Raw genomic sequence first — 26671 nt, 5'->3', positions numbered from 1 at the left:
AATTTATTCCCCCGACATGGAGAAGCATCAGGCTCATGTGAGACAGGTCTTACAGATCCTAATGGAGAATAAATTGTATGCTAAGATGGAGAAGTGTGTATTTGTGGTTCCGGAAGTGCAATTCTTGGGTTACCTACTCTCATCTTCGGGTTTTTGTATGGATCCGGAAAAGGTCTGTGCTGTGTTGGACGGATCGACCCGAAAATCTGAAAGCGCTCATGCGATTTTTGGGGTTCACCAACTACTACCATAAATTTTTCTTGAATTTCAGATCGCCAGGATAGTGGACCCCCGAATTCTCCGTAGATCCCTCCAGTATCTCGTTTACTGGAACGGTTACGGTCCAGAGGAGAGAATGTGGGTTCCAGCAGCCGACGTTAATGCCAGTCGCCTTGTGAAAGCCTTTCACTGGGCTAATCCGGATAAGGTCGGTCCTGGGTGTCCGGAGGTCACCCGTAGAAAGGGGTGGTACTGTCACAGTACCTTCTGTAACAGAGGTTAGAAGATCGGACAGACTGACTGCACGTGAGGTTAACTGACAGTCTCTTGATTATCAGTGTTGTGGTTTGGTAATGACCACACCTCTTGTCAGGTGCAGCCCGTTATCATTACTGCATTCCCTACTTCGTTTGGTCTCACACTTAATACCATGCGGTTGATATTCTCTGCTTGGATTTGGAAGAGTTGGTGTGTGGACCTCACCTGTGTTCCTGCTAATCCATTTTCTATAAGTTAAGTTGAACTGCTCTTTGTATTTGGTTGTTTCCCCTGTGCTTGTTGTTACTAGGCCTCAGGGAGATGCTGGTTCGTTCACCTGGGAAGGAACCAGTAGTCTCATTCCCTGCCACTACCTAGGGCATTTCAGGGCTCCTAGGGTCTAGGTTAAGGCGTATGTATTTTCTCACCTTCAGAGTCTATACATACTGACAGGAGTCAGGGCCAGGTTTAGGGGCTTCCTAGGAGGTGACCTTTTCCCTCTCCCTAGCCTTGAGCCTAGTTCTGTGTCCCTTCCCTCCCTTGTATTCGTGACAGTAGTTATCAGCAATGTCAGACTGGGCCTAGCTTCAGTCTTACAGCACATGTGCCCGTCAGGGTGACCACCGGAGGATCTTATGGAGTTGGAGTGGTAGCCGTTGTAGGGGGCAATATATTCTATCCAGGGTTGTCTGATCTCAGCAGTGCTCCAAGCTTTCTGCCCACTCCTTGGTGCTCGAAAGAGCTAATTAATATAATAATTGAGGTTGATATCCTGGGATTGCTGCTACGTACAAAGATAACTAAGGTATAGTTTTAATCCGCATGATCAACCCTACCTGGCAATATGTCTGGTTTAATATGGTTGATCGTGTTGAGGCTCTATAAGGGTTAGGAGTCCAGTGGGCGGTTCTATAGCTATCTCACTGATAGGACCACCCACTGGACTCCTAAGAATAGAAAGGATTTATGAAATGACAAGTGCTGACTCTTTTCCCATAAAACTATACATCAATCTGCTCAGCTCCTCCTGCTCTATAACAAGCTGTCTACAGACTGCACTGCATCTTCAATGTGACAGCTTCACTTTATGCAGGTCCTAAAATTATAAGAATGGAGTATACATAAGTCAATTCACACACAGACAACATTTTTTTATTGATCATAAATCAATGCAAGAAGTGAATAGTCTTGTGGTCTGACCAAGGTTTACAAAGACTTGATAAGATAATCTTTTTACATAAAAAAAAGCTTGAGAAAAATAAAAAGTGATGTAGAAGCAAAAGCAGGCTGATAAAGTTATTTTAATGCCTGGTTTAACCCATCGTATACATCTTGCCTCCTTTTCTGGATTGGCTGTAACAAGAAAAAAACAGAAAAAGTTTATTAGCAGTAACTATATGGCACAGTCATTGCTGTTAACATTTTTTATATCGGTCAGAACATGACCCAGTTCAGCTGTGGTGAGGGGGAGCAGTATGGAGGTTGTTCTCACCTAATTGTTTCTGTACCACCAGGGGCGTAGCTATAGGGGTGCAGAGGTAGCAGTTGCTACTGGGCCCAGGAGCCTGAGGGGGCCCAAAGACCCTTGTGCCGCATAAGAAGACGCCAGTATTATAGAAAGTGCATGCTGGACCAGTTACACTTCTGGCTGGAGGGAAGGGGTTAGGTCAAGAATTTGGCATGGGAGGAGAGGGGGTGCCGTTTAAATTTTTGCCTCAGGCAGCAGGAAGGCTATGTGCTCCCCTGCCCCTGACCACAAAGCACTGAGAGGAGGGGGCCCAAGATGAACTCTTGCACCACGGCCCATGAGTCTTTAACTACGAACCTGTGTACCACCCATAGACTTGCATACAGCGATAGCCTGGAAGCTCAATGGCTGCTCTATACACCTCCTGCTGGTGAGGAGTGAAAAGTAGCTGGGGTCCCCAACATTTATCACCTGTCCAGTAGATATTTGTTATTGAATGGCAGTACCTTGTTTAAGGGGTTTTACAGGATTTTGACACTGATGGCCTATCCTCAGGACAGGTCATCAATATCTGATCGATCGGGGTCCGACACCTAGCACTCCTATCGATCACTTGTTTGAAGAGGCCATGGGGCTGCTGCGGTCTGGTGTCTGTGCTTGGTATTGCAGCTCAGGCCAATTCACTTGAGGACTGAGCTGTGTCTAGCCCATGTAAATACATAGTGACATCACTGTCCTAGGAAGAGGCTGCAGCACTCACCAGAGCACCACAGCATCTTCAAACAGCTGAACGGGAAGGGGGGGAGGGTGAGCCGGGAGTCGAACCCCCACTGATGGGGTTTGTTGATCTATGTGATAGATGGCAATGTTTTATAGTGATGTGCTAATAGTGTAACAGGGAGAGATGGAGGTTCCTGATGCCCAGGAAATTGCCAAACCGATATCACACTGGAGAGTAGTCCAGCCACAGATGCCATATTGGGAGTGGATTAGGATTGGCCACATCACATGGGGGCGCAAAGGTGCCAGGTTCTCCACCTGACTGTTGCTTAGTTGGGGTATAAAAAACCCTATTTTTCTGCTGTAGGTGGACACAGATGGCCGGTAGTCAACTGACCATTGTAATTTAATGGGACCATGATAGCCAATAGCTTTGGAGGTGTATGTGTATCTACCTGACAGAGGGCTAAACCAGGTTAGAAGGAGATTGCCTCTGAGCGATGCTGTGACCAGCAGAGCTGTAACAATAATCCAGTTGGGGTACCAGCAGAGATACCGCCATTGTCACCTCCACTGTTGCCTGTTTTGCAACAATAAAGAGTGTTGTGCCTCAGGCAGAGAAGATTGCCTATCCATGGCTCTGAACAGGTTTATCTGTCAGTGCCCACCATCCCAGTTCTCACGAGTGGGACCTTTCTGCTGAGGTGTACTTGTGGCAACTCTTACCTTAGGAAACAGTAATCACATAATTCCAAATTTTTAAGAACTGAATATTAAAGTGCATGGGCTGACTGGCCATAGACTCTACAGGGAAATGTCCCAGTGGGCCGATGCTCACGGCTGCCAGACGGGTACCTAATGATCTGATGCTTTCAGCATTAATTAACATGAGGAGCATCAGGTATTATGCACCTGGTCAATGGCCGCAAGTGTCCTCCTGAACGCAACCGTATCATCGTCCTCAGGTGGACAGTGAAGCCGTTGAAAACTGTGGTGAGGGCTGGAGTATTTTGTGCTGCACTGTGGTATTTGCTTCTGTTGAGTTAGTATATTGTGCAGCACTGTGGTATTTGCTTCTGTTGAGGCAGTATATTGTGCAGCCCTGTGGTATTTGCTTCTCTTGAGGCAGTATATTGTGCCGCACTGTGGTATTTGCTTCTGTTGAGGCAGTATATTGTGCCGCACTGTGGTATTTGCTTCTGTTGAGGCAGTATATTGTGCCACACTGTGGTATTTGCTTCTGTTGAGTCAGTATATTGTGCCGCACTGTGGTAATTGCTGCTGTCAGTATTTTGTCATGCTTTGTGGCATTTGCATCTGTTGCGGCAGTATTTTGTGCTGCTTTGTGGCATTTGCTTCTGTCGAGGCAGTATTTTGTGCTGCCCTGCAGTGATGGCCAGTTTGCATTGTTCGCCAACGAACACATGCGGGCTGCCATCTTAACTCCCAAGTCCGGCGATGCACAGGTAAGCCCTTACCTGTGCCTGCGCTGCGAGCCGGTCTACAACAAATGCGGTAACCGGGAGCAGGCAGTTCCGAGAACAGCCGCTGGGGGCCTTCATTGTGCTGTTCTCAGAACTGCCTGCTCCCGGTGATCGCATTTGTTTTAGACAAGTTCGCGGCGCAGGCACAGGTAAGGGCTTACCTCTGCATCGCCGGACTTGTGAGTCAAGATGGCAGCCCGCATGTGTTCGCTGGCGAACACTGCGAACTGGCCATCACTGCTGCCCTGTAGTATTTGGTTCTGCTGGGGTGGTGTTTTGTGCCGCTCTGTAATATTGCAGGCCCAACCTACTTCTTTTATCCCTGCCTACTTGTGTTGCCCTGTCTTATATCAATTTGGACCCGCCTACAACATGGGGCCCCATTTTTTTTCCAGGACCGCTTTCAGTCCGCTCCTGTTAAAGTGTAAAAAACCCCACAGTCATATCAACACCAAGTACATTCTCCTCTCCTATATTTACCTCATAATCAGGATTGGGAACAGGGGGAGGACGTTCTTTGTTCCCTGCGTGATAAAAAAACTATTAGTATTCACACACCGAATGCAGAAATTAGATCTACAGATTGTTTTGCCCTTAGATACCTTTTTTATTAGCTCCCTTTGCGAATCCACTTTCTCGGGCTTGAACAGGATTTCTCTTGCAGAATATATACACAAAAAGACAAGCTCCAGTTGTGACCAGGCAATCGGCGATCACAACACAAGCAACCATCATACCGGAGACCTCAGTGCAGGTTTCACATACTACAACAAAGAAGAGAATGTGAATTTAAATGTGGCCACACATTATGGTTTAATAGAGGTGGGGGGTCCACTGTTCAGGATCCTCATCTCTGAGAAAGGGGGGAGAACATTTACAAAGAGCGTCCATCACTCTGGAGGACCTCTCCTGTCCTGCATTACACAGACAACCTTTTGATTTGAATGGACACTGTGTAATGCTTAGTTCCACCTTTGGAGGCGCTGCAGAGAAATGAAACACTTACTGCTACGTTGCCCCACAGATTACAGCTGATTGCTGGTGGTGCCAGCAGTGGGACACATTGTGATTAACCTATTTTCAAGGGACCCTTCTACCAAGTAAAGATTGTCCAAAGCGGAGAAGCCATTTAACATTAAATGGTAAAGAGGTGACTGATTTTTCATACGATAAGACAGACATTTAAATTAATCTACAGGAGACTTCATTCTAATGTCAGACTGAGGTACACTGAACCCCAGTGAGTTGAGATTGTACAGGTTAAACTACATGGGTCCTGCTGTAATAGTGCAAAGAGATTATTTACAGCTTCCACTGTTATCAATGGTAACTGCAAACATTTCAAAACTGACCCTCCGGTGGTGGCTGATATAAAGGGGGTCAGCCAATTTAGCGCTGTATGGGGGAGATCTATTTATGACAGTTGTCTGGTGTAAATACATTGACAAATATGGCATTAAGAATAGGGACCCGGGACCCAGGACCCCCGCTGATCAGATGAGAGTAGGCAGCAGCCTTCTCTCAGCTTTCCCTAGGCCAGTGACGACACATTCATTGGCCACGTGCCGTGGCCAGAGGATAGGTCATCAGTAATAAAATTCACTTTTCGATATACTTTTGGTATTAATGAAAAGTACCGATTGCACGGCATAAAATGAGCCCCTACACAGCTCCATATAAACCTAAAATGAAAAAAAAAAAGTAATGGGGTTAAGAATACGGTGATGCAAAGAAAAAAATAGTTTTTTCAGAAGTTAGATTATTTTTTTTCCAGTATTAAAACACAAGAAAAACTATACATATATGGTATTGTAGTGACCCAGAGAATGAAAGTAACAGGTCAGTTTTACTGCATAGGAAACGCTGTAAAAACAAAACTGATAAAACTTTGGCAGAATTGTGTGGTTTTTTTTATAATTGCACCCCATTTGGGATTTTCCCGCTTCCCACTACATTGTATGAAACCGTAAATGGTGCCATTAGAAATTACAACTTGTCCCACAAAAAACAAGCCCTCATACGTCTATATGAATGGAAAATTTAAGAAAGGTATGGCTTTGGGAAGGCTGGGAGTAAAAAACAAAAATATAAAAAAAGGGAAAATTGCCTGGTCATTAACCCTTAGGCTTCCAGTGCCATACATGTACGATGCTGGGAGGGTCTTTAAACATGGTTTCCACTCCCGCATGCAGCAGGCACCATAGCTGGGGGGGGGGTCTCTGCTGTTTCAAACAGCAGAGGCCCACGGCTCATGTCTGCGACCGGTAATAATGCTGACCAAACTCAATTTAGATGCTGTGGTCAATCGCGACTACGACATCTAAATGGTGAAAAACCCAGAGGCGCGTGCTTCCAGGTTAAGACCAGCTCCCCCATTCGCCGATCGGGGAAGCTGATCATTAATTTTAATACGCTGAGTGGTATTCGAGCTGCAGTTCCTATGCTGGCCAGCAGGCCAACATAGGATAACAGCAATTAGAGCTTATACTGTAGTTCTATGGAAATACAGTATAAACTGTAAGAAGTCTGAGTACTGCATATTGTAGCCTCCTACAGGGGCTACAAAAATTAAAAAAATATAAAATATATATAAAAATTTAAAATCACCCCCTTTCCCTAGAATAAAAAAAGAAACAAACGATAAAAAAATATAAACATCATGGGCATCGCTGTGTCCCAAAACGCCCGTACTATTAAAATATAAAAATATTTATCCCATACGGCGAATAGCATAATGCAAAAAAAAAAAAAGATGGCCGATTCACCATTTTTTTTCATCGATTCTCTTACCCAAAAAATTTAACAAAATAGTATCAATAACAGCTACGGATCGTCCTGCAAAAAATGAGTCCCCACACAGCTTAGTAGATATAAATTTCAAAGTTTTTATTTTGTTTTCAGTATTAAAATGCAAGAAAAAGTATACGTTATCGCTGGATTCCCACTGGTCTGGAGAATGAAGAGCACAAGTCAGTTTACGGCATAGTGAACGCCATAAAAAAAAAAACCAACCTGTAAAACTGTGGCGGAATCGAGTATTTTTCCAATTAGACCCCATTTTGAATTTTTTTCTCGCTTCCCACTACATCCTATGCAATATTAAATGGTGGCATTAGAAAGTACAACTTGTCCCACAAACACCAAGCCTTCATATGGCTATATAAACTGGAAAAATAAAAAAGTTATGACTCTGGGAAGGCAGGGAAGAAAAATGAAAATGCAAAAACGAAAAAACCTCCGGTGTTCAAGGGGTTAAAGGGTTAAAATCTTGGAAAACCTTTTTTAAGTTGGATAAAGTGGAAAGCGCCTTTTTTTATTGCACATTTTTAACAAAAAATGTCTTCTTCAATTGTCAGAAATTTGAGGAGAGGTGCTTTGCAAGAGGGCTGTTAAATACCAGAGCGTCCCATTCTGTGCAGGCACGGGTTGTGTCATGTTGTGGCTTGTGGGCCCTTTCATAGGAAATCCCAAGCCAGGCACCCTCATTTCTCAAGATAACCCTTCATTTCAAGGGCCCCTACTGCCTCCATTGCATTCAATATGGCAACAGTCACCTGATTTACCCGCGTGATCGCTGCCCGGGATGCATCCTCTTCGGCGCTACCCAAGAAAGCATTGTGCGCATGCACAGATAAAGTAGAATCTCCCGTGGCTGTGCATGCGCTGACCACTTTCGGTACCGACACAGAAGAGGATACATCTGGGGCAGCCTGCATATAGATGAATCATTTGACATCTTGATTAATATTGGTTACAGACTGCATTCATGGGCAGAGAGCTACCCTGATGCAGGGTGTTGGGCTAAGACATCAGGGTGCTTAGGGTCTTCTCCACTAGTGACCAAAAGTTTATGGTGTTTTATAAAAAAAAAATTGAAAGTTGACAACCCCTTCAGGTTCCTTACATGTAACAATATGTCATGTTTTATTATTTGTATTTCTATTATTATGTTTTCACACATACCGTATGCATGTAGATAGAGGTAGCTATCCTCACAGCTGTACATCCCATTGTTGTCTGAAGAATAATTTTCCAGTTCGTGTTTCTCTTTAGATGAACTCACACGTTTATTGTTTGAAGCTAATGTCAGCGATGTCGGTCCTTCTTTAGGACAGGTAATTTCCACTTTAAGTCCTGAGATATACACCTGGAAATTGTGATTTTCCTGAAAATCACCTGTTGTAACCGAAAAGTGGTGAGTTCACTGAATTCATACACCCTGAGCTATAAGTACACAAGTCGATAGGAAGTGATATGTGACAATATATTCATCTGCTGTTATTAAACATCATGGGGGTCATTAACTAACTGAAATTTTCCTATTTTTGGCGACAGTCTCAGCTTAAAGGGAACCTGTCACCTCAAAAATGCATATAAAACCGCCAGCATTACCTTATAGTAGCCCCCAGTCTGTTCATAATCATATGTTTGATCCTGTAGTCTGATGCTCAATAGCTTAAAAAAATATATATTTTAAGCGCCATCAGCGCGATGTTGCCGGTCAGCTTCAAGTCAAGGGGGCAGCGGTTTCCTTGCTTCAAGTCAAGATAAGCTCGTCCCCTAACCGTCGCCTCTCTTGTTTGATTGACTGCCTGAAGTGCAGCCGGGATCGCAGAAGTCTCACACATGCGCGGTGCGCCGCTGAAAGCCGGCTAACAGCGGCAGCCGGACACGGGATTGCACCTTACAAAGGAGCGCACCGCGCATGCGCGAGACTTCTGGCTGTCAATCAAATAAGAGAGGCGACGGTTAGGGGACGAGCTTACCTTGACTTGAAGCAAGGAAGCCGCTGCCCCCTTGATTTGAAGCTGACCGGCAGCATAGCGCTGATGGCGCTTAAAATATATATTTTTTTTTAAGTTATTGAGCATCAGACTACCAGATCAAACATATGATTATGAACAGACTGGGAGCTACTATAAGGTAATGCTGGCAATTTTATATGCGTTTTTGAGGTGACAGGTTCCCTTTAAAGGGGTATTCCCATCTGGAAATGAATAGCATATCAATAGGAAAGACCATAAATGTTTGATAGGTGGGGTCCCACTTCTGTGATCCACTCCTATCTAAGTCCTATAGCAGTGAATGGAGAAGATGCCACACAGCCATGGTATACTCTCCATTCACAGTCTGTGGGGCCTAGTTTTTGAGATATGAGTGGGTCCCAGAGGTGTAACCCCCCCAACCCATCAAACATTTATGGTGTATCCTGTTAATATATATCACATAAATATCCCATAAATACCCCTCTGCAATGCTCTTCCATGTGCATCTTTATATAGGCCTATCAAAAAAAAAAAAAAAAAGAAAAGAGCTGACATACCATCATTCCAATTCAACACCTACTATTATCACGAGGATTACTGTACGGAAATACAGTCCAGAACCACAACCAGAAAACTCAGAAACTCGGTCTTCCTTAAACAATACTGATGGTAGGATGCTAAGGCTACCCCTAGGTTCTTCACCAGAGCCTGGGGAGAGGCCATATGGACTTGGCTCCTAGGGACCCAGGTTATGTCTGCAGTGTAATGTAGCAGAAAACTGTTGCGAGTTCGCTAGAAGTAGACAAACCAGAATGATTGGGATGCAAAGAATGGTGGACAAGCAGGATCAGAACGAGGAGAGACAGATAAACAGCAAACAAGAGGTTAATCCAGAAACTAGCCAGGGTCAGTATGCCAGGAGGATTAGAAGAGGCCAATTTAGTAAACAAGAGGTTACTCCAGAAAGTAGCCACAGTCAGTACACAAACGGTAAATGAGCATGTCAAGGGTTGAGGTACAAAACACAGAGGTATACAGCCCGGATACATATATACATGCAAACACCAGCAATTGCCACGGCTTAGTAGAGTGAAGAGTAACTAAATTTTTGTATGATTTTTTGTGAACGTGTCCCTAATGCCCTAATAATAGTTTTTGCAATATAGTTTATTAATGTATTTTGTACTTTTATTCCACTTTTTCCTCCTTAAAGCGCAACTTTCCCAGTGTGCTTAAAAGTCACTTCTCTGTACACTGCTGACTGCTAAGAGTCCTGCATATCAGCTCTTAGCTTAGCGAAGCACCAGCTCTGCTCAGCTAATCCTGGCATAGTACATGGTTACAGGGTACCCATGTGCTATGCCAGGAGTTAGTAATCCTAGAAACCTAGAATGTGTGTCGGCAGATAAGAAGCATTTGGCCCATCTAGTCTGCCCAATATACTGAATACTATGGATAGCCCCTGGCCCTATCTTATATGAAGGATGGCCTTATGCCTATCCCATGCATGCTTAAACTCCTTCACTGTATTTGCAGCTGCCACTTCTGCAGGAAGGCTATTCCATGCATCCACTACTCTCTCAGTAAAGTAATGCTTCCTGATATTACTTTTAAACCTTTGCCCCGCTAATTTAAAACTATGTCCTCTTGTAGCAGATTTTCTTCTTTTAAATATTCTCTCCTCTTTTACCTTGTTGATTCCCTTTATGTATTTAAAAGTTTCTATCATATCCCCTCTGTCTCGTCTTTCTTCCAAGCTATACATGTTAAGGTCCTTTAATCTTTCCTGGTGATGCTGGTGTTCTCCGGGGGGCAAGGACAGGAGCAGCAATATGCGCTCCTGCCCGTACTCCCTGCGGCCTCATTCATAAAATGCACAGTCCGTACTCCGTACGGTGTACAGAGAAGTGAATTTTAAGCGCACAGGAAAAGGTGCGCTTTAGGGGGGAAAAGTGGAATAAAAATACAAAATACATTAATAAACTATATTACAAAAACTGTTATTAGGGCATTAGGGACACATTCACAAAAAAATCATACAAAATTTTAGTTACTCTTTAAAGGGCTTGTCTCACTTCAGCAAATAGCATTTATCATGTAGAGGAAGTTACTACAAGGCACTTACTAATGCATCTTTCAGTGCCATATGTAAGCAGTGAGTTATCATATTTAAAGGAGTTATCCCATGACTAATGAAAAAGATGACACTCAGACATCATATGGTGCAGGACACTCTCTTTCTAACAAAGCTAGAACCAGCCCTTTACCTCACATGGATCCAGAGATCTCCACATTCATTGCTCTGCAATATTTATATCAAGCTGGATGCTCAAAGGGCGTGTCTTTTCTGCGGCAGCTCAGAGGGCGTGTCTCAGTACTCCCTATCACAGCCCAGGGGGCGTGTCTCAGCTCTCCCTATCATAGCTCAGGGGGCGTGTCTCAGCTCTCCCTATCACAGCTCAGGAGGCAGTTGAAGGATAAAACTGAGCATGTGCGGCCTTATCAGTGAGCAGGACAAAGAAATAAGAAAAATAAACAAACAGCAGGTGGCGCTATACAGATACATTTTATTGAATAACTCGGTGGCTATGCAAAATTTTTAATTAAATGCAATTACAAAAGTATTTAGATCCAGGTGCTTTTTATTTATGGGACAACCCCTTTAAAAACAGTCTGTCCTCACCCCAGTGCACTGTAGTACTCATGCTCCCATTTTCCAGACATGCCTTTCTGTGATGGTTTTTGCCCCTGAAAAACAGGCTTTAATCAATAGGCAAATTAGTACAAAAGAGTCCAAGGCGTTGTACCTAGCCCTGCTCCGACCCTCCTTGCTTCATTTCCAGCTTCTTCTACTCCAGACGCAGACACCCTTACATCTCCATAGGAAATTTCATGGCACTAGGCACATCTCGTCTATGTCTGCTCCTGCGCCGTCTGTGCCCTTCTGTGGGCGGTGGCTTCATCAACTGAACCACGCATGCACAGGAAGCTCCTTGGGTTCTTTTATACTAATTTGCATATTGATTAAAACCTGCTTAACAAGGTCAAAAACCAATGGGGAACAGCACGTCATGTCTGGAAATGGGAGTACGAGATTTACAGTGCGCTGGGAACTGTTTAAAATGCACTGGAGTGGAGTCCCTTTAAGCAGTCCAACTTCAGTCTAAGCTCACCTAAGGTGTGTCATACTAAAAATGTTTATTAATAATAATAATAATAATAATAATAAAATAAAAAAAAGAAAACATTGGGGCAGATTTACTAATCCTGTCCATAGTAGACAATCTATAGATGCATCACATTTATCACAGTGGCTGATGCTGGTGTCTAAAACATAATAATGAGGGGGGCAAAGCATGTATACCAGTTATTTTGTGCAAATTAAAGGGGTTGTCCAGCCATTAATATTGATGGCCAATTGTCAGGATAGGTAATCAATATCTGATCAGTGGGGGTCCAATCAGCTGTCTGAAGAGGCAGCGCTCCATGCGGGCGCCAATTCCAGGTCATTACACTACATCTTGTCTCCAGCGGAGCGGTGGCGTAGTGTAATTACGAGTACTTGTATTATACTGCACTTCTGAGATGAAATGCAGTGCAATGAAGAAGAAGAAGAAGAAGCGGTGCTCGCAAATAGCTGATCGGCAGGGGTGCCGGGTGTCGGATCCTGATGATAGGTCATCAATATTAATGGCTTGACACATTTAGCTTAGTAAATCTCCCCCATCGCTACTGTATAGTGCTGTATACAAAAGGCCAGCCAGTTTAAAAAGACATCTGGCCTCTTCATGTTAGGCATCTCTTGCTTCTTTGCGGGTTCCAAATATTTAAGCACTTAAAGGGGTTGTACAGGATTAGAAAAACATGGCTGCTTTCTTCCAAAAACAGCGCCACCCCTGCCAATTGCTTGCGTGTGGTATTGCAGCTGAGCTCCGTCGAATTGAATGAGGCTGAGCTGCAATACGAAGCAGAACCTGTCAACAGGTGTGCCATCTTGGACATCGAGGACATATCACTAGGATATGCCTCAATGTCTTATAGGTGCAGGTCCCACCTCTGGGACCCTCACCAATACTTACAACGGAGCCCACACTTTCCCTCCATTCAATTCTATAGGGCTTACAGAAATATTCAAGCCAGCACTCGGCTATTTTTGGCAGTCCTATGCGCGGTAAACCCTCTGGCGCATTGCGGGCTCCGTTCTAAGTATAGGTGTGGGTCCCGGAGGTGGGACCCGCACCTATAAGACATTGGGGGCAAATACTAGCAATATGCCCCCAATGTCCAGGATGGTAATACCCCTTTAAGGGCTCAATCGCAGAGCAGTATGCATGGTGCGTGGGCAGGTGCACATGGAGTCCCTATGGCTCCATATTATACAGTAGTAGGCACTCTGCAGCACAAGATTGGTGTTTCATATGCCAGCAAAAATACATTATTGGAGCGAATGGCGCCAAATCTTACAAAAATTTGTATTGCCCTAAACTAAAATAAGAATAATAAATCTGCCTTAACGTTCTAGCTCACATCCCCGCCCAATTTCTCAACTACTGGCAGGCAAAACTTTAAAAAAAAAGACTTAAAAAAAAAGAAAAAATATTAATCACATTTTTATTTTTGCAAATTGTGAATTTATTTTCAAAAACATGTTGATAAATTCCCCTCTATGTGAATTATTTCAAAAATATAAAACACTCTCTCGTCCTTTGAATAAAACATCTCAGAGTTCAGGAATATAAAAGCAAATATTCAATTACGGGTTTCGAGCTGTGGGGCTAAAGCCGGCCATACACATTCATAAGCTGTCTTGCAAACAATCGTTTCGACCCAGAGGTTTCTCTTTCGACTCCCTCAAATGTCTAGCCCGACCGACACTGTAGGTTTATTCAGTGGGGAGAGAGGAGAAAGCTTCTGGATGTGGCTTATCTCCTAGGAGAACAAAATATTCATTTTCCCGATCCTTCCCCCCCGACATCATTGTCGGGAGCTCCCCATACACGATAGAGTGTCCGACAAACCCACTGTTCTTGGCAAGTTTGGCAAACAATACACTAATGAGGGCCATAGTGCGAAACACGTAGGTGAATCATTGCTTTTATATGTCTGAAATCCAATAAAACTGGAAGACTGGATATTTCTTAAATCATGTTTATATCACATGAAGCCGCTCAGTTTAATCTGTGCTCAAAGGGACACTTCCATCAAAAAGGGGTAAATTTTTAAAACTCAACACAGAAAACATTGTATTAGACTTTTTCACAGTTTTTATTTTAGCAGTACTGTATCACTCAAAAATTAAATACTGTCCTTCTGTATCACAAATGATAAGACCTCCTATAAAGACAGGCAATCCATTGTCAGTTTACTGCTGCTGTGAAGGGAAGTTATCTGAAGGGTAATTCTCATGATAATTGTAGGTGTAGAATTGGGATAAAAGTATGGCAGCTCCGCTGGGACCCGCACCTATATCAAGAACGGAGTGGGCCAAATTGGTGGCTGGAGGACTCCGCTCCGGCCACCACCTGCGCTCTCCCCATAGAAGTGAATGGGAGAAGCACCGCGCATGACCGGCCACCGCTCCTATTCACTTCTATGGGCCTGATGGAAATAGCTGAGCCCCATAGAAATGAATGGAGGGCAGCTGCGCATGCGCAGTACACCCTCCACCACTATCGGGGCTCCGTTTATACCCCCAGATAATGGGGGTATATCCTAGAGACAAGATGAGACAACCCCTTTAAGCTAGTTTCACGTCTGCGTTTACCTGATCCGGCAAAGCAACAGCCTGCCGAAGTTCACTGTATAGCCGGATACTGCCATTCACCTCCAGACCCCATTGACTAGTGGGATCCAGCCTCTTTCCAGCATGAGTGTTGGGTTCATAACTAGCAATATAGGTATGTATAACAACAATGTATATCAGAAAACTAACCTCATTGCAAAAAGCCAGTATCGTCTTGCACCTGATAGGGCCCCCTTAACCTCTGGGCCCCATAGCAAGTGCTATGGCTATAGTTATGCCCATAAATGCCGGGTTCATAGACTTAAGATGCATATACCGTATATCTACCAGCTTCTTCGAGACAGGTGAGTCTCCTTTTTTTTAACCCTTGCCTGGCAACATACAAGCGAGGAAACAATATCCAGGATGGATTGTGTCTTACCTGACTGATCGTCTTGTGCAGATAACCGATCTGAAACACATGAACACAGTCTATATTAGCGAATGTGCCGATAAAGCTGATTTCGGGCAATGTCTGATTATTATCTGATTTTCTATGAAATAAGCCATTTACCTTCTAAAAATAAAATAATCCTCCAGGCAATGCAAACGAAAGCGCAGACAGAACTTTTTTTGTCATTTTATAACGCAGCAATTTTTTAGCTTGGAGGGTGCAAAGAATGTTTTTTTTCCCCACTGCGATCCAACAGCCGCAGCATTTTTATTATTTGAACTTACATATGTATGTGAGGGCTTCTTTATAGAACTTGCAACTTTTTTAAAAATGTTATTGGGGGGGGGGGGGGGGGAAGGGGGTAATGGAGAGATCTGTCAATGAAGACAAGCAAGGTGGTGAGAAGTCACAGAAGCCGACCGGCAGAAACTTTTCCTTGTGTATGGATCTTTTTGCAAACCAGGCTCTTTTAAAGACGTTTTCCAGGACTTACTGTAGATATTGATGGCCGGTCCTCAGGATAGTCATCAGTTTTAGATTGGTGGTGGTCTGCCACCAATCATCTATTTTGCGCAACCAGCCGCACCAGAAAACATACCTCAGTCCACTGGGTAGTTTCCAGTGTTAGAATACTGCAGCTCAGCTCCATCCACTTGAATGGGAGCTAAACTGCAGTACCGCGGCACGTCCACCACAAAGTGGACGGAACCTGCTAGGGACCACAGCTGACTAAGACAACTGATCTGTGGAGGTACCAGAGGTTGAACCCCCAACATTTTGATACTCATGACCTATCTTGAGGATAAGCCATCAATATCTAGAAAACCTCTAGCATTTCAGAGTAAAACAAAGTTGTTGGTTACGTTGGAACCCAGAATTGAGGAACTTGACGGGGCCCAAAGACCCTTGTGCCGCATAAGAAGACGCCGTTATTATAGAAAGTGCATGCTGGTCAAGTTACACCTCTGGCTGAAGGTGAAGGGGTTAGGTAAAAAATTTGGCATCTGGGTGGTAGTTGCTGTTTCAATTTTTGCCTCAGGCAGCAGGAAGGCTATGTGCTCCCCTGCCCCTGGCCACAAAGCACTGAGGGAAGGGGGTCCCAAGCTGAACTCTTGCACCAGGGCCCATGAGCCTTTAGCTAAGCCTCTGTCTGAAACTGATGGCAGGTTCCCTCGAAAACGGCCACAAGGCAAAGTTTTGGTCCAGCCTCTCCACTGGGGATTGCAATCCATGTCCACTCTATATACAGCCCTTATTGATTAGATATTATATCAATGTGTGATTGGCAGGAATATGATTGCTAGCGCTCCCAGGGAGAGGTCACGGCACTTAAAAAATATCAGCCCTTTTGGTCACACTGACCTATCATTCATAGAATATTTACATTTTTGGTTTAAAACCTTTTTTAAAAGGCTAATTCCATGTTACACAGCTAAAGCATAGACCATCCATACCTTATACATTTATATGGAGAGAATGGGGGCTCCATGACCCCAATAACCAAATCACAGCAGTTGCCTTATGCCAATTAAATTTAATAGAGAAGTGACCATGCTTGGGAGTGGCCTTCTCTGTTACCCTAAGTTCACACCTGAGCGTTTTACAGCGCGTTCAAACGCGCTGTAAAACGCTCAACACATGAAAACCAAAGCTTCCCTATGGGAATAGTTCTCACCTGGGCATTTTACAGCGCGTACGATCGCGCTGTAAAACGCCCGACGCATAATCAAGTACTTGAGCTTCTTTGGGGCGTTTTGACGCGCGTTTGTGGCCATAGGACACTGCAGTCAATCACACAAACGCGCGTCAAACGCGCGTTTACTATTACAAAAAACGTGCATAAAAACGCGCGACAAAAACGTGCGTAAAACGCGCGTTTGAGAAACGCTCAGGTGTGAAAGCAGGGTTAAAGTTTATGGCAGTTACATAAAAAGGCAAGAGACCGATGCTTGATTATTTTAGGAGGAATAATACTAATATGTGATATTAATGTGCATGTACACATTTTAGGTTTTTCCTTATTGAAATATTTTGCTGAAAAATAAGGTTAATAAAATGAGCTTAGAAGGAATTCCCATCTCTATACAAAACTCAACCCTTTAATGTTTCTCAGAAAAGAACGGAGAAGAACTTCCAAGAAACCTGACTTTGATCACAGCGGCAGTTGTGGTAAGCTGTGGGAAATTACTTGTAGATATTAACCCCTGAGTGAGGCATTAGAGTTTTTTTGTAGTCTGTATCCATGGAGACATATAGGTTTGTATTGGAGCTGTAGACAAAAAAGTATTGAATATTCTTAGTAAATACCTTTTTTTATTTTATTGAAGCATTTAAGGGATTGTGCCAAGTTTGCAAGTTATTCTCTATTTACAGGATAGGGGATAACTAATTGATCACTGGGGGTCTGACTGCTGGGCCCCTCACACATCTCAAAAACAAGGGTCCTGTTCTCACCATCTTATTGCACTGGCGCCCCATGCCCACTGCTGCCTCATTCGTTCCTGTGGGCACAGACGCAGTACTACTATAATGCCCTCTGCCCTGGTCCCACTCCTCTAACTTTGGCCCTGGTAGTTCCAGCCAGTGGCATCTTCTGTCGGCCGTGACCAGCGCATCTGGTCTATAGGCCTCCTAGCCTGCTTCACACGTCCAGATCCATCCTCATGTATTTAAGGTGCTCTTCCCAGTGAAAGGGTGCCTGACCTTTAGGTTACCTAGTCTATAGTTACCAGCAAAGGTATAATTCTCCGTCTGGCTGCCCGTGTACCAAACTCCAGCCACTTCCCGTTCCCAGCAATCAGTTAGCCTATTCTGTGGAGTACTTGGCACAGTCCCTTTAAATAACAAATGGTTTACAAATCTGGGCATACCCTTTAATTTCTTATATCTTTTTCAGGCTTTGATAACTTCACATTTGCCACACTTCGCAATGGCAGACCTGCTTAGGTATGTTGCAAAACAGGAACAGAGAGCTCAGTATCCCACCCCGTGAAACTTTTGTAATGGCTGCCAAAATGGTTTCCACTGGTTTCTCCATACATGGTTAAATAGAAGTTCTGACACCTTGGCACAAGAAGACGACTGAAGGATTTGTATTTACTGTATCTCCTCTTACTTTAGAAAGTCATATAAGGAAGGCATTATACAAAATAATGTACAGGGTATACTATATACCAAAACACAGTCCAATGGTCCAAATAAAAAATTGTAGGTTTCCCTTGTGCCGCCAGAACAGCTCTGACTTGACAAGGCATGGGCTACAGAAGGACCTCCGAAGATGTCGTGTGGTATCTGGCACCAAGATGTTAGCAGCACAGAACACATCCTCCGAGTGGACGACACAATACAGAGTCATAACGATAGATGCTGCAGAATTGTCATTACATGGGGAATGCGTGGATTAAGATCTGGAGAATCTGGAGGCCAAGTCAACTCTTTGAACGGCTTGCCTTCTTCCAGGTGCACAGGCACCAAGCCAACCACATGATGTAATAGCAAACGTAATTCATCAAACCCAGCTACCTTCTTCCACTAGTCTATGGTCCACACCTAATGCCCACGTTAGATGCTTTTTGGCAATGGACAGGGGTCCATATTGACTGTATAGGTACCCCAACCAGTGCAACCCCGCACAAAGTTGGCTGCGGCAGCTTCCTACCATAACGAGCAGTGACTTTTGAGCAATTTTTTTGCTAAAATAGCTTTTTTGTTGAATAAGACGAGATGGCTAGCCTCACTCCCCACATGCATCAATGAGCTTTGGGTGCCCTGGCACAGGTTGTCCTTCCTTGAACAACTTTTGGCAGGCAATAACCACTTCTTATCTGGAGGACTCAACAAGACCTGCCATTTTGGAGATACTCTGACCCAGTCGTCCAGTCATGACAATGTGCTCCTTGTCGAAGTCCTTTAGATTCTTTCACTTGACCATTTATCCTGCTTCCAAAACATCAACTTCAAGAACTGACTGTTCACTTGCTGCCTAATATATCTTACCCCTTGACAGGCGCCATTGTCACCAGATAATCAGTGTTATTTACTGGTTGTCGATGGCTAATCGGTGTATAAGGTTACATATCATTAGAGTGGGCTTACAGTGGGTTTTGATTCAAAGAAAAAGACCCAAATGGCAAGTGATTGTCTCCGAAGACAGCTCCAAATGTTTTTTTCTCCTGGACCCTTGGGGCCTTCTAAGGTAGAGCCTGGGCCCATCGGAGGATCATCTGGTACCCTGGTGTGCCAGTCTGATGCCGGTCTGAAGTGAGCAAACAGCAGCCGAGCATACGCAGTCGCCCTCCATTCATTTCTATGGGACTGACGAAAATAGTAAAGCGCTGGATTGGCTATCTCCGTCAGTCCCATAGTAGTGAATGGAGCGGTGGCCTCATTTCTATGGGACTTCTGAAAATAGCTGAAGGTACTCCCATATAAATAAATGGAGAGCACGCTGTGTGTGTGTGGTGCGCTCTCCTTCACTTTTGGGGGCCCGTTCTGGAGATTGCTGTAGGTCTCAGAGGTGGGACCCGCACCTATCCGACATTGATATGGCATCAGAGTCCCGGATGAGACAACCTCTTAACTATCTTGCAGAGTCCTTGGCGTATTTTCCTCTGTTTAATGATAGCTCTCCCTTCTCACAGTAAAGGCCTGGCTCATTAAGTTGCAGAAAAGCTTAAAGAGGACCCGTCATCGCTCCCGACATGTCTGTTCTAGCAGCTACGTGCATTGCACATGCAATATGATTTCTGTAGCATTCAGTCTAATAATGGTATGTTGTGCTGTTCCTCTATTATTACCACTGGAAGTTTATGAATGAATTGCCAACTGGGTTCTATCAGTTTGTTTCTGCACAGTCGATTGAACAGTGTCAGACTATGTCAAAGATACTCCCCAACTAGTAACACCAAGTCAGCAATTCATTCACAAAGTTAGTAGGATTAATAGAGGGACGACACAATACAGAGTCATAAGGATAGATGCTGCAGAATTGTCATTACATGGGGAATGCAAGTAGTTACTAAAAACAGACATGTCACTACCAATCTAGAACATGAAAACTGGCGGCACATTCTAGCCGATTTTGGCAGGGCCAGCTAACCATCTACATGTGTATAGAGGAGCCTCCTGACTCTGCTTGATGGCGGATGGCAGTGGAGAGAAGGAGCGGGTTGTCGGAATTTCATCCTGTTGTTGACGGGAAGTAGCGATCTCTTTTCCTCAGGCCTCATGCACACGACAGTATTTTTTCACTGTCCGCAAAACGGGGTTCCGTTGGTCCGTGATCCGTGACCGTTTTTTCGTCCGTGGGTCTTCCTTGTTTTTTGGAGGATCCACGGACATGAAAAATGAAAAAAAAATCTAAGTCAAGTTTGCCATTGAAATGATAGGAAAAAACGGACACGGATCACGGACACGGATCACGGACACGGATGACAATCTTGTGTGCATCCGTGATTTTCACGGACCCATTGACTTGAATGGGTCCGTGAACCGTTGGCCGTGAAAAAAATAGGACAGGTCATATTTTTTTCACGGCCAGGAAAAACGGATCACGGATGCGGCTGCCAAACGGTGCAGTTTCCGATTTTTCCACGGACCCATTGAAAGTCAATGGGTCCGCAAAAAAAAACGGAAAATGGCAGAACGGCCACGGATGCACACAACGGTCGTGTGCATGAGTCCTCATACAGAGGAGATCATTGCTGCATGTAAATGTACCGATCATCTCTTCTTAAGGCTACATGCACACAAGCGTATTTTTTTTTACCGTGTCCGTCCAGTTTTTTTCTTTGCAGCTCGTATGCAGAACCATTCACTTCAATGGGTCTGAAATAAAACCCTGAAAATACTCTGTGTGCATTCCGTTTCCGTACGTCCACATGGCCGTTCTGCAATAAAGATAGAACATGTCCTATTCTTGTCAGTTTTGCAGACAAGGACAGGCATTGTTACAATGGATCCGCAAAAAAAAACCTGATGCAATACGGACATCACATGGACATCGTCTGTATTTTTTGTAGATCTGTGTTTTGCAGGCCGCAAAATACATACGGTCGTGTGCATGACCCCTAATGATCAGGCATAGGGAATGAACGGTTCCTTACCGATCATTGTAGGGGGGGGGGGCCTCCTGACCCTCCCTTGACAGCAGATATTGGAGGAGAGAAGGAGCGGGTTGTTGGATTTCACATGCCCAATCCTTTTGTTCACAGGCAGTAGCGATTGCTTGATCTGCTCAATGGTTCAATCCAGATCATTGCCTGTTCATCAGCAGGTGTAAGGCTGGGTTCACACGGGCGTGACGGATTTGTTCAGGATGCGTCCCGGGTGTACTGCGGCAAACCCGCGTGAGTAGGTACCCAATTGCAGTCTGCGATTTTGACTGCGATTGCGTTCCGTTGTTCAGTATTTGCGTTTTGCACACGCATTATAAAAACCTGAATGTGGTACCCAGACCCGAACTTCTTCACTGGTGGTGTGTAGATGTAATTATTTTCCCTTCTAACCATGTTATAAGGGAAAATAATACAGTGAATAGACTGTCATCTTAGCAACTATGCGTGAAAATCGCACCGCATACACACTGGCTTGCGGATGCTTGCGATTTTCACTCAGCCCCATTCACTTCTATGGGGCCTGCGTTGCGTGATAAACGCACTATATAGAGCATGCTGCGATTTTCACGCAACGCACAAGTGATGCGTGAAAATCACCGCTCATACGCACAGCCCTATTGGAGTGAATGGGTCCAGATTCAGTGCGGGTGCAATGCGTTCACCTCACGCATTGCACCCGGGCGGAAATCTCGCCCGTGTGAACTCAGCCTAAGGCCTCATGCACACGACAGTTGTTTTTATCGGTCCGCAAAATGGGGTTCCGTTGTTCCGTGATCTGTGTCCGTTTTTGTTTCCGTGGGTCTTCCTTTATTTTTGGAGGATCACCAGACGGAAGGAAAGTAAAAAAAAGTCTAAGACAGGTTTGCCATGCAAATGATAGGAAAAAAACGGACGCGGACGACAATCTTGTGTGCCTCCGCGTTTTTTAGTGGTCCCATTAACTTGAATGGGCCCGCGAACCGTTTTCCGCGAAAATAATAGGACAGGTTATATTATTTTGACGGACTGGAACCACGGATCACGGACGCGGGTGGCAAACAGTGCATTAGCCGAGTCTTCAACGGACCCATTGAAAATCAATAGGTCCGGAGAAAATCACGAAAAACGGCGCAACGGACACGGAATCAAACAGCGGTCGTGTGCATGAGGCCTAATGGCGCCTTCACATAGAAATCAAAAGGAAAATCACTATGTCATAACCCAAGGAAAAGTACGAAAACTGGAACCATTAGGTGCTGACACGGACCTTGGCTAAGGCCTCCTGCGTGAGGTGCAAAATATGGATGCTGCCTGTGTGCATCCTGCCCTTTTTTCGTAGGCCCCATTGTAGAAATTCCTGTCCGCAAAATGGATAAGAATGGGACACGCTTGATAATTCCCAGCACGGCTGCGGCCAGCACGTGGATGACATCCGTGTGCTGTCTGCATTTTTTGCAACCCCATAGAAATGAATTGGCCCACGTTCTATAAAATGTGGATTTAAAATACGGTCGATTGCATGGATACGCTCAGTCCAAAGAAAGACGGCCTGATATAGACGTATCTACGGTTGTTTTACCTTTTTCGTAATTATTAGATTTTTTTTTTTAAATAAAATATTTTGGATTCAAGTAAGGGAAACTTTTTTTATTTTGGCCTGCTGAAATCCGTTCCTGGAACACAATGTGAACGCTAGGCCAAGTGCCAACTGCAAAAAGTATAGAATCTATAAAATATGATGTAATATATAACCTCTCCATATGGCAAACTGGTTATACAATGAAAGCATACTTCTGCTGGCGCCATATATAACCTGCGGCCTTTACAGTGCCTGTCTGTGATTGACATGTATAATACCTCAAGCTTCTAAGATATTTTCTACTTTCCCTGTTTTCCCCCTGAAAATAAATTTTAGGGCCCGGCACCCATTTTCTTACTCACCAACACATAGTCCAACCAGCAGCAGCGGCAGTATACTCCGAGGCTTCATCATCTACAACTTTTTGTTTGCTGCAGTGATGGGTATAACCGGTATACGGCTATTTTTCTATATTTCTTGTGTGTTGTCTTTTTGCTATCGATTCTTTTTCACATGTCTCTACCTTCTGCTTGCCTGCATCTGTTTGATGTGCCGATCTCCTCGTATTTGGGTTTCCTTTGTCACCCCCTCTCTTTCCTCCTCCTCCCCCTTCTTGATCAGTCTACCACCCCGATCTACACAACTCGTGTTAACAAACTCATCACCTGCTTTTCTCTGAGGCATAAAAAATGTTCTGGTAACAGCATAAAACTAAACCCACAGTTACAACCACATAGATTTTCCGAAGTCGTCTTTAAAAATAGGTCTTTCCGGAATCGCAAAGCAACAAATGCTGCATATGAGGACCGTCTAATTACTTAAATTAATTACTTTACCGTAGTACACTCTTGAGGTTTTCATTTTCTTTCTTATCTTTTCTTAAAGGGGTTGTCTGGCTGATCAAAATGTGTTTAAAAAAGGCTCAGCATAGTATAAAATAAGCCATATTTACATTAAAAGGGTTGTCCAAGAGTTTTATATTGATGTCCTATCCTCATGATAGGTCTTCAATATCTGAATGGCAGGAGTCAATCTCCTGACACCCCTGCCGAGCAGATGTTTGAAGTAGCACGGAGCACCGCTCTCTCGGCCAGTGACATTGCGTTCATTGGCCGCATTGGCCTAGATGCAACTCAGTCCCATTCAAGAGAATGGGGCGACCTGCAATACCAAGCACAGCTGCTATACAGTGGATGGTGCTGCCCTTGGTAATCTGCGAGGAGGCCTCCTCAAACAGCTCGTTGGCAGAGGTACATAAGGATAGGTCATCAATATCAAAAACGTAAAAAAACACTTTAACGATCCCCTGTTGATCCCATTCCAATGCTTCCTGGTCCCTCACTGGTTTCTAGTTCCCGGTCCCTCACAGCTTTCTAGTTCCTGGTCCCTCACTGCTTTCTACTTCCTGGTTCCTCACTGCTTTCTACTTCCTGGTCCCTCACTGCTTTCTACTTCCTGGTCTCTCACTGGTTTCTACTTCCTGGTTCCTCACTGGTTTCTACTTCCTAGTCCCTAACAGCTTTTTACTTTATGGTCCCTCACTGCTTTCTACTTCCTGGTTCCTCACTGCTTTCTACTTCCTGGTCCCTCACTTGTTTCTACTTCTTGGCCCCTCACTGCTTTCTACTTCCTGGTCCCTCTTGACAAACAGGAAATGACTGCTCAACCAATGGCTGAAGCAGGTCACTTATGTGGCCAGTAACTGGCTGAGAAGTAATTTCCCGCGTGTGGAGATGGACTGCCAGGGGATCTGGAAGTGTTAGAACAGGAGCGTGACTCCTGACTTATTTTACTATTTTAAACTGTTCTGAGACTTTTATTTTAAAAAATTGTATTTAGCTGGAAAAGAGAAATTTACATACTTATTTTCATATACGGTCTTTCGTATGCTTTAATACTTTTTACTGAAGAAATAGGCGAATCATGTTTTGAAATATCGGGGTAGTGAGGTTTACACAACCCCCAGTGGTGTACCTCCTTGGAGGCTGACCACGCAACTGTTATGTGGTCCGAGGGAAGGAGGGGCCCAGACCTGAACTTCTTCTCTTCCCAACATGAAACCTGACTTCCCCACATTTGAGCACACTGACCTGTCATGGTCCGGGTCTTCTGGCTAAGCAAGAGGCTACCCTGTGACTTTAAAACGCTGCAGAAAATGTTGACACTATATAAAGATTATTATTAATATTAGGGCTTATTTAGACCACCATATATTTGTGTCAGCATCCGTTCTGCAATTTGGCGGATTGGATGCAGACCCATTCAGTTCAATGGGGCTGCAAAAGATGCGGACAGCAAACCGCGTCCTGTCCGCAATCATACTTCCATTCCATGGCCCCACAAAAAAAAACTGCATGTCCTATTCATGTCCGTAATTGCGGACCAGAATAGGCATTTCTATCATAGGGCTGGATGTTGTGTTCCGTAAAATGCTGCATGCACACGGCCGGTATCCGTGTTTTGCAGATCCGCACTTTGCAGACCGCAATTTGCAGTGTATAAATGGTGTATTTATGTATGTGTACCATGTATATGGTGCATTTGTGTGTTGCATATATATGGTGTATGTATATGTAAACATGTGTCGTGAAGCTGCATGTCTGCCGTTGAGTAGGGAACCTGTTAAAAAATTTATTCCCACCCCTGCACAAAACGTATATCGTCATCTGAATGAGCCCTTATAGAGGAATTTTTTTTTACAATTCAGGCCAAAATATAATTTTTATGTTCACTTTCCACATTTGTTTGCCACAAGGACCATACAGGATGTGGGACCCTTATGGGATTTTGCACCTGGAAGTTAGGGGTATGTGTGTGTGTATGGCCATCAGGTTCCTTACCCCTTCAAACCCCTTGATTACCCCATCTTTGGCCTCATGCACACAACCGTAGCGTTCCGTGCCCGTGTTGCAGCCCTCAAACAGCAGGTCCGCAATATACGGGGGCTGGCTGTGAGGGCACAACTTTTTTGCAGTGCAGTCTGTCGGATGTGGATCCCAGACCCCATTCAAGTGAATAGGTCCGCGTCCGCAGACGGCAGCCACGCGATCGTGTACGGGCACGGCCAGCACACTGCCGTGTGCATAAGGCCTTTGACATAGGTTCTTGGCAGTGCAGGTGGAAATTGGAGCATGACCAGACTCTTCCTAAGGCCTAGTTCACACGAACGTGTGTGATCCGTGGCCTTATTGCGGGCCGCAATACACGGCCACAGTTCCGTGTGCATTCCGCATAATGGATGCGGACCCATTCACTTCAATAGGTCCACAAATACGGAATTACGGTCCCGTACTTCCGTTCCGCAAAAAAATAGAACATGTCCGCGATCCGATGCGGCTGACCCACGGCCGGGGATCGAGCATTGCGGCCCGCAGCACGGGCACGGGTCACACACGTTCGTGTGAACAAGGCCTAAGTTTCAGCCAAAGTTGGCCGCCTTTCCCTGACCGTTGCAAGGATGTCTTTAAGGAAACCATTTAAAGGGCTTTCCGAACCAAACCTATTTGACAGTGCACCTTAGTCTGTACCCCAGAACCTCAATCACCTGAGCGCCGCCCTTAAAGAAGAGTGGGATGCCATGCCTCAGCAGACAATAAGTCGTCTTGTGAAGAGCAGGAGACTTCATGGTCAAGCTGTAATTGATGCTCAAGGCCAAATGACACATTATGGAGACACTGACATTTTGTGGGGGTATACCCAGCACTGGTGGTGACTTTTGTTTCAATAAATTGTTTGAGATGAGGAAATCACCACTGCTGCTTCTACTTAAATGCCCGACTTTCATGATATAATATCACTGTAGTGTGAACTTTTTACGTTTTTTTAAAATGTCAATCGAAAGCCAAATATTCCTAACTTTTTGTGGGTAGTGTATATAGCCTGTCCATCTAAAGAACATTTGGGGGA

At 44.5% G+C, this 26671-nt stretch overlaps 1 protein-coding gene across 1 annotated transcript; it reads right to left on the bottom strand.

Annotated features, from left to right (window-relative positions):
* Positions 1 to 1613: 1613 nt before the first annotated feature.
* Positions 1614 to 23336, bottom strand: CD3E (CD3e molecule). The gene is made up of 6 exons (XM_044278250.1): positions 23128 to 23336; positions 15080 to 15109; positions 8113 to 8325; positions 4752 to 4913; positions 4630 to 4673; positions 1614 to 1830 (listed from the first exon to the last, which is right to left on the bottom strand). The coding sequence occupies exons 1-6, from the start codon at positions 23177 to 23179 to the stop codon at positions 1774 to 1776; spliced, it is 558 nt and encodes a 185-aa protein (XP_044134185.1). The 5' UTR covers positions 23180 to 23336; the 3' UTR covers positions 1614 to 1773.
* Positions 23337 to 26671: the final 3335 nt, after the last annotated feature.

Source organism: Bufo gargarizans, chromosome 2, assembly GCF_014858855.1.
Source record: "Bufo gargarizans isolate SCDJY-AF-19 chromosome 2, ASM1485885v1, whole genome shotgun sequence".
Taxonomy (NCBI): Eukaryota; Metazoa; Chordata; class Amphibia; order Anura; family Bufonidae; genus Bufo; species Bufo gargarizans.
This window is presented reverse-complemented; position numbering and strand designations above follow the sequence as displayed.

Bases quoted from the DNA above. Each gene is read 5' to 3' on its own strand.
- CD3E (XM_044278250.1), bottom strand. From the start codon at position 23,179: ATGATGAAGCCTCGGAGTATACTGCCGCTGCTGCTGGTTGGACTATGT. The intron at 4,674-4,751 runs GTATCTAAGGGC...TTTATCACGCAG, and splicing joins AAAGGGAGCTAATAAAAAAG to GGAACAAAGAACGTCCTCCC. The intron at 1,831-4,629 runs GTAAATATAGGA...TTCTTGTTACAG, and splicing joins TTCCCAATCCTGATTATGAG to CCAATCCAGAAAAGGAGGCA.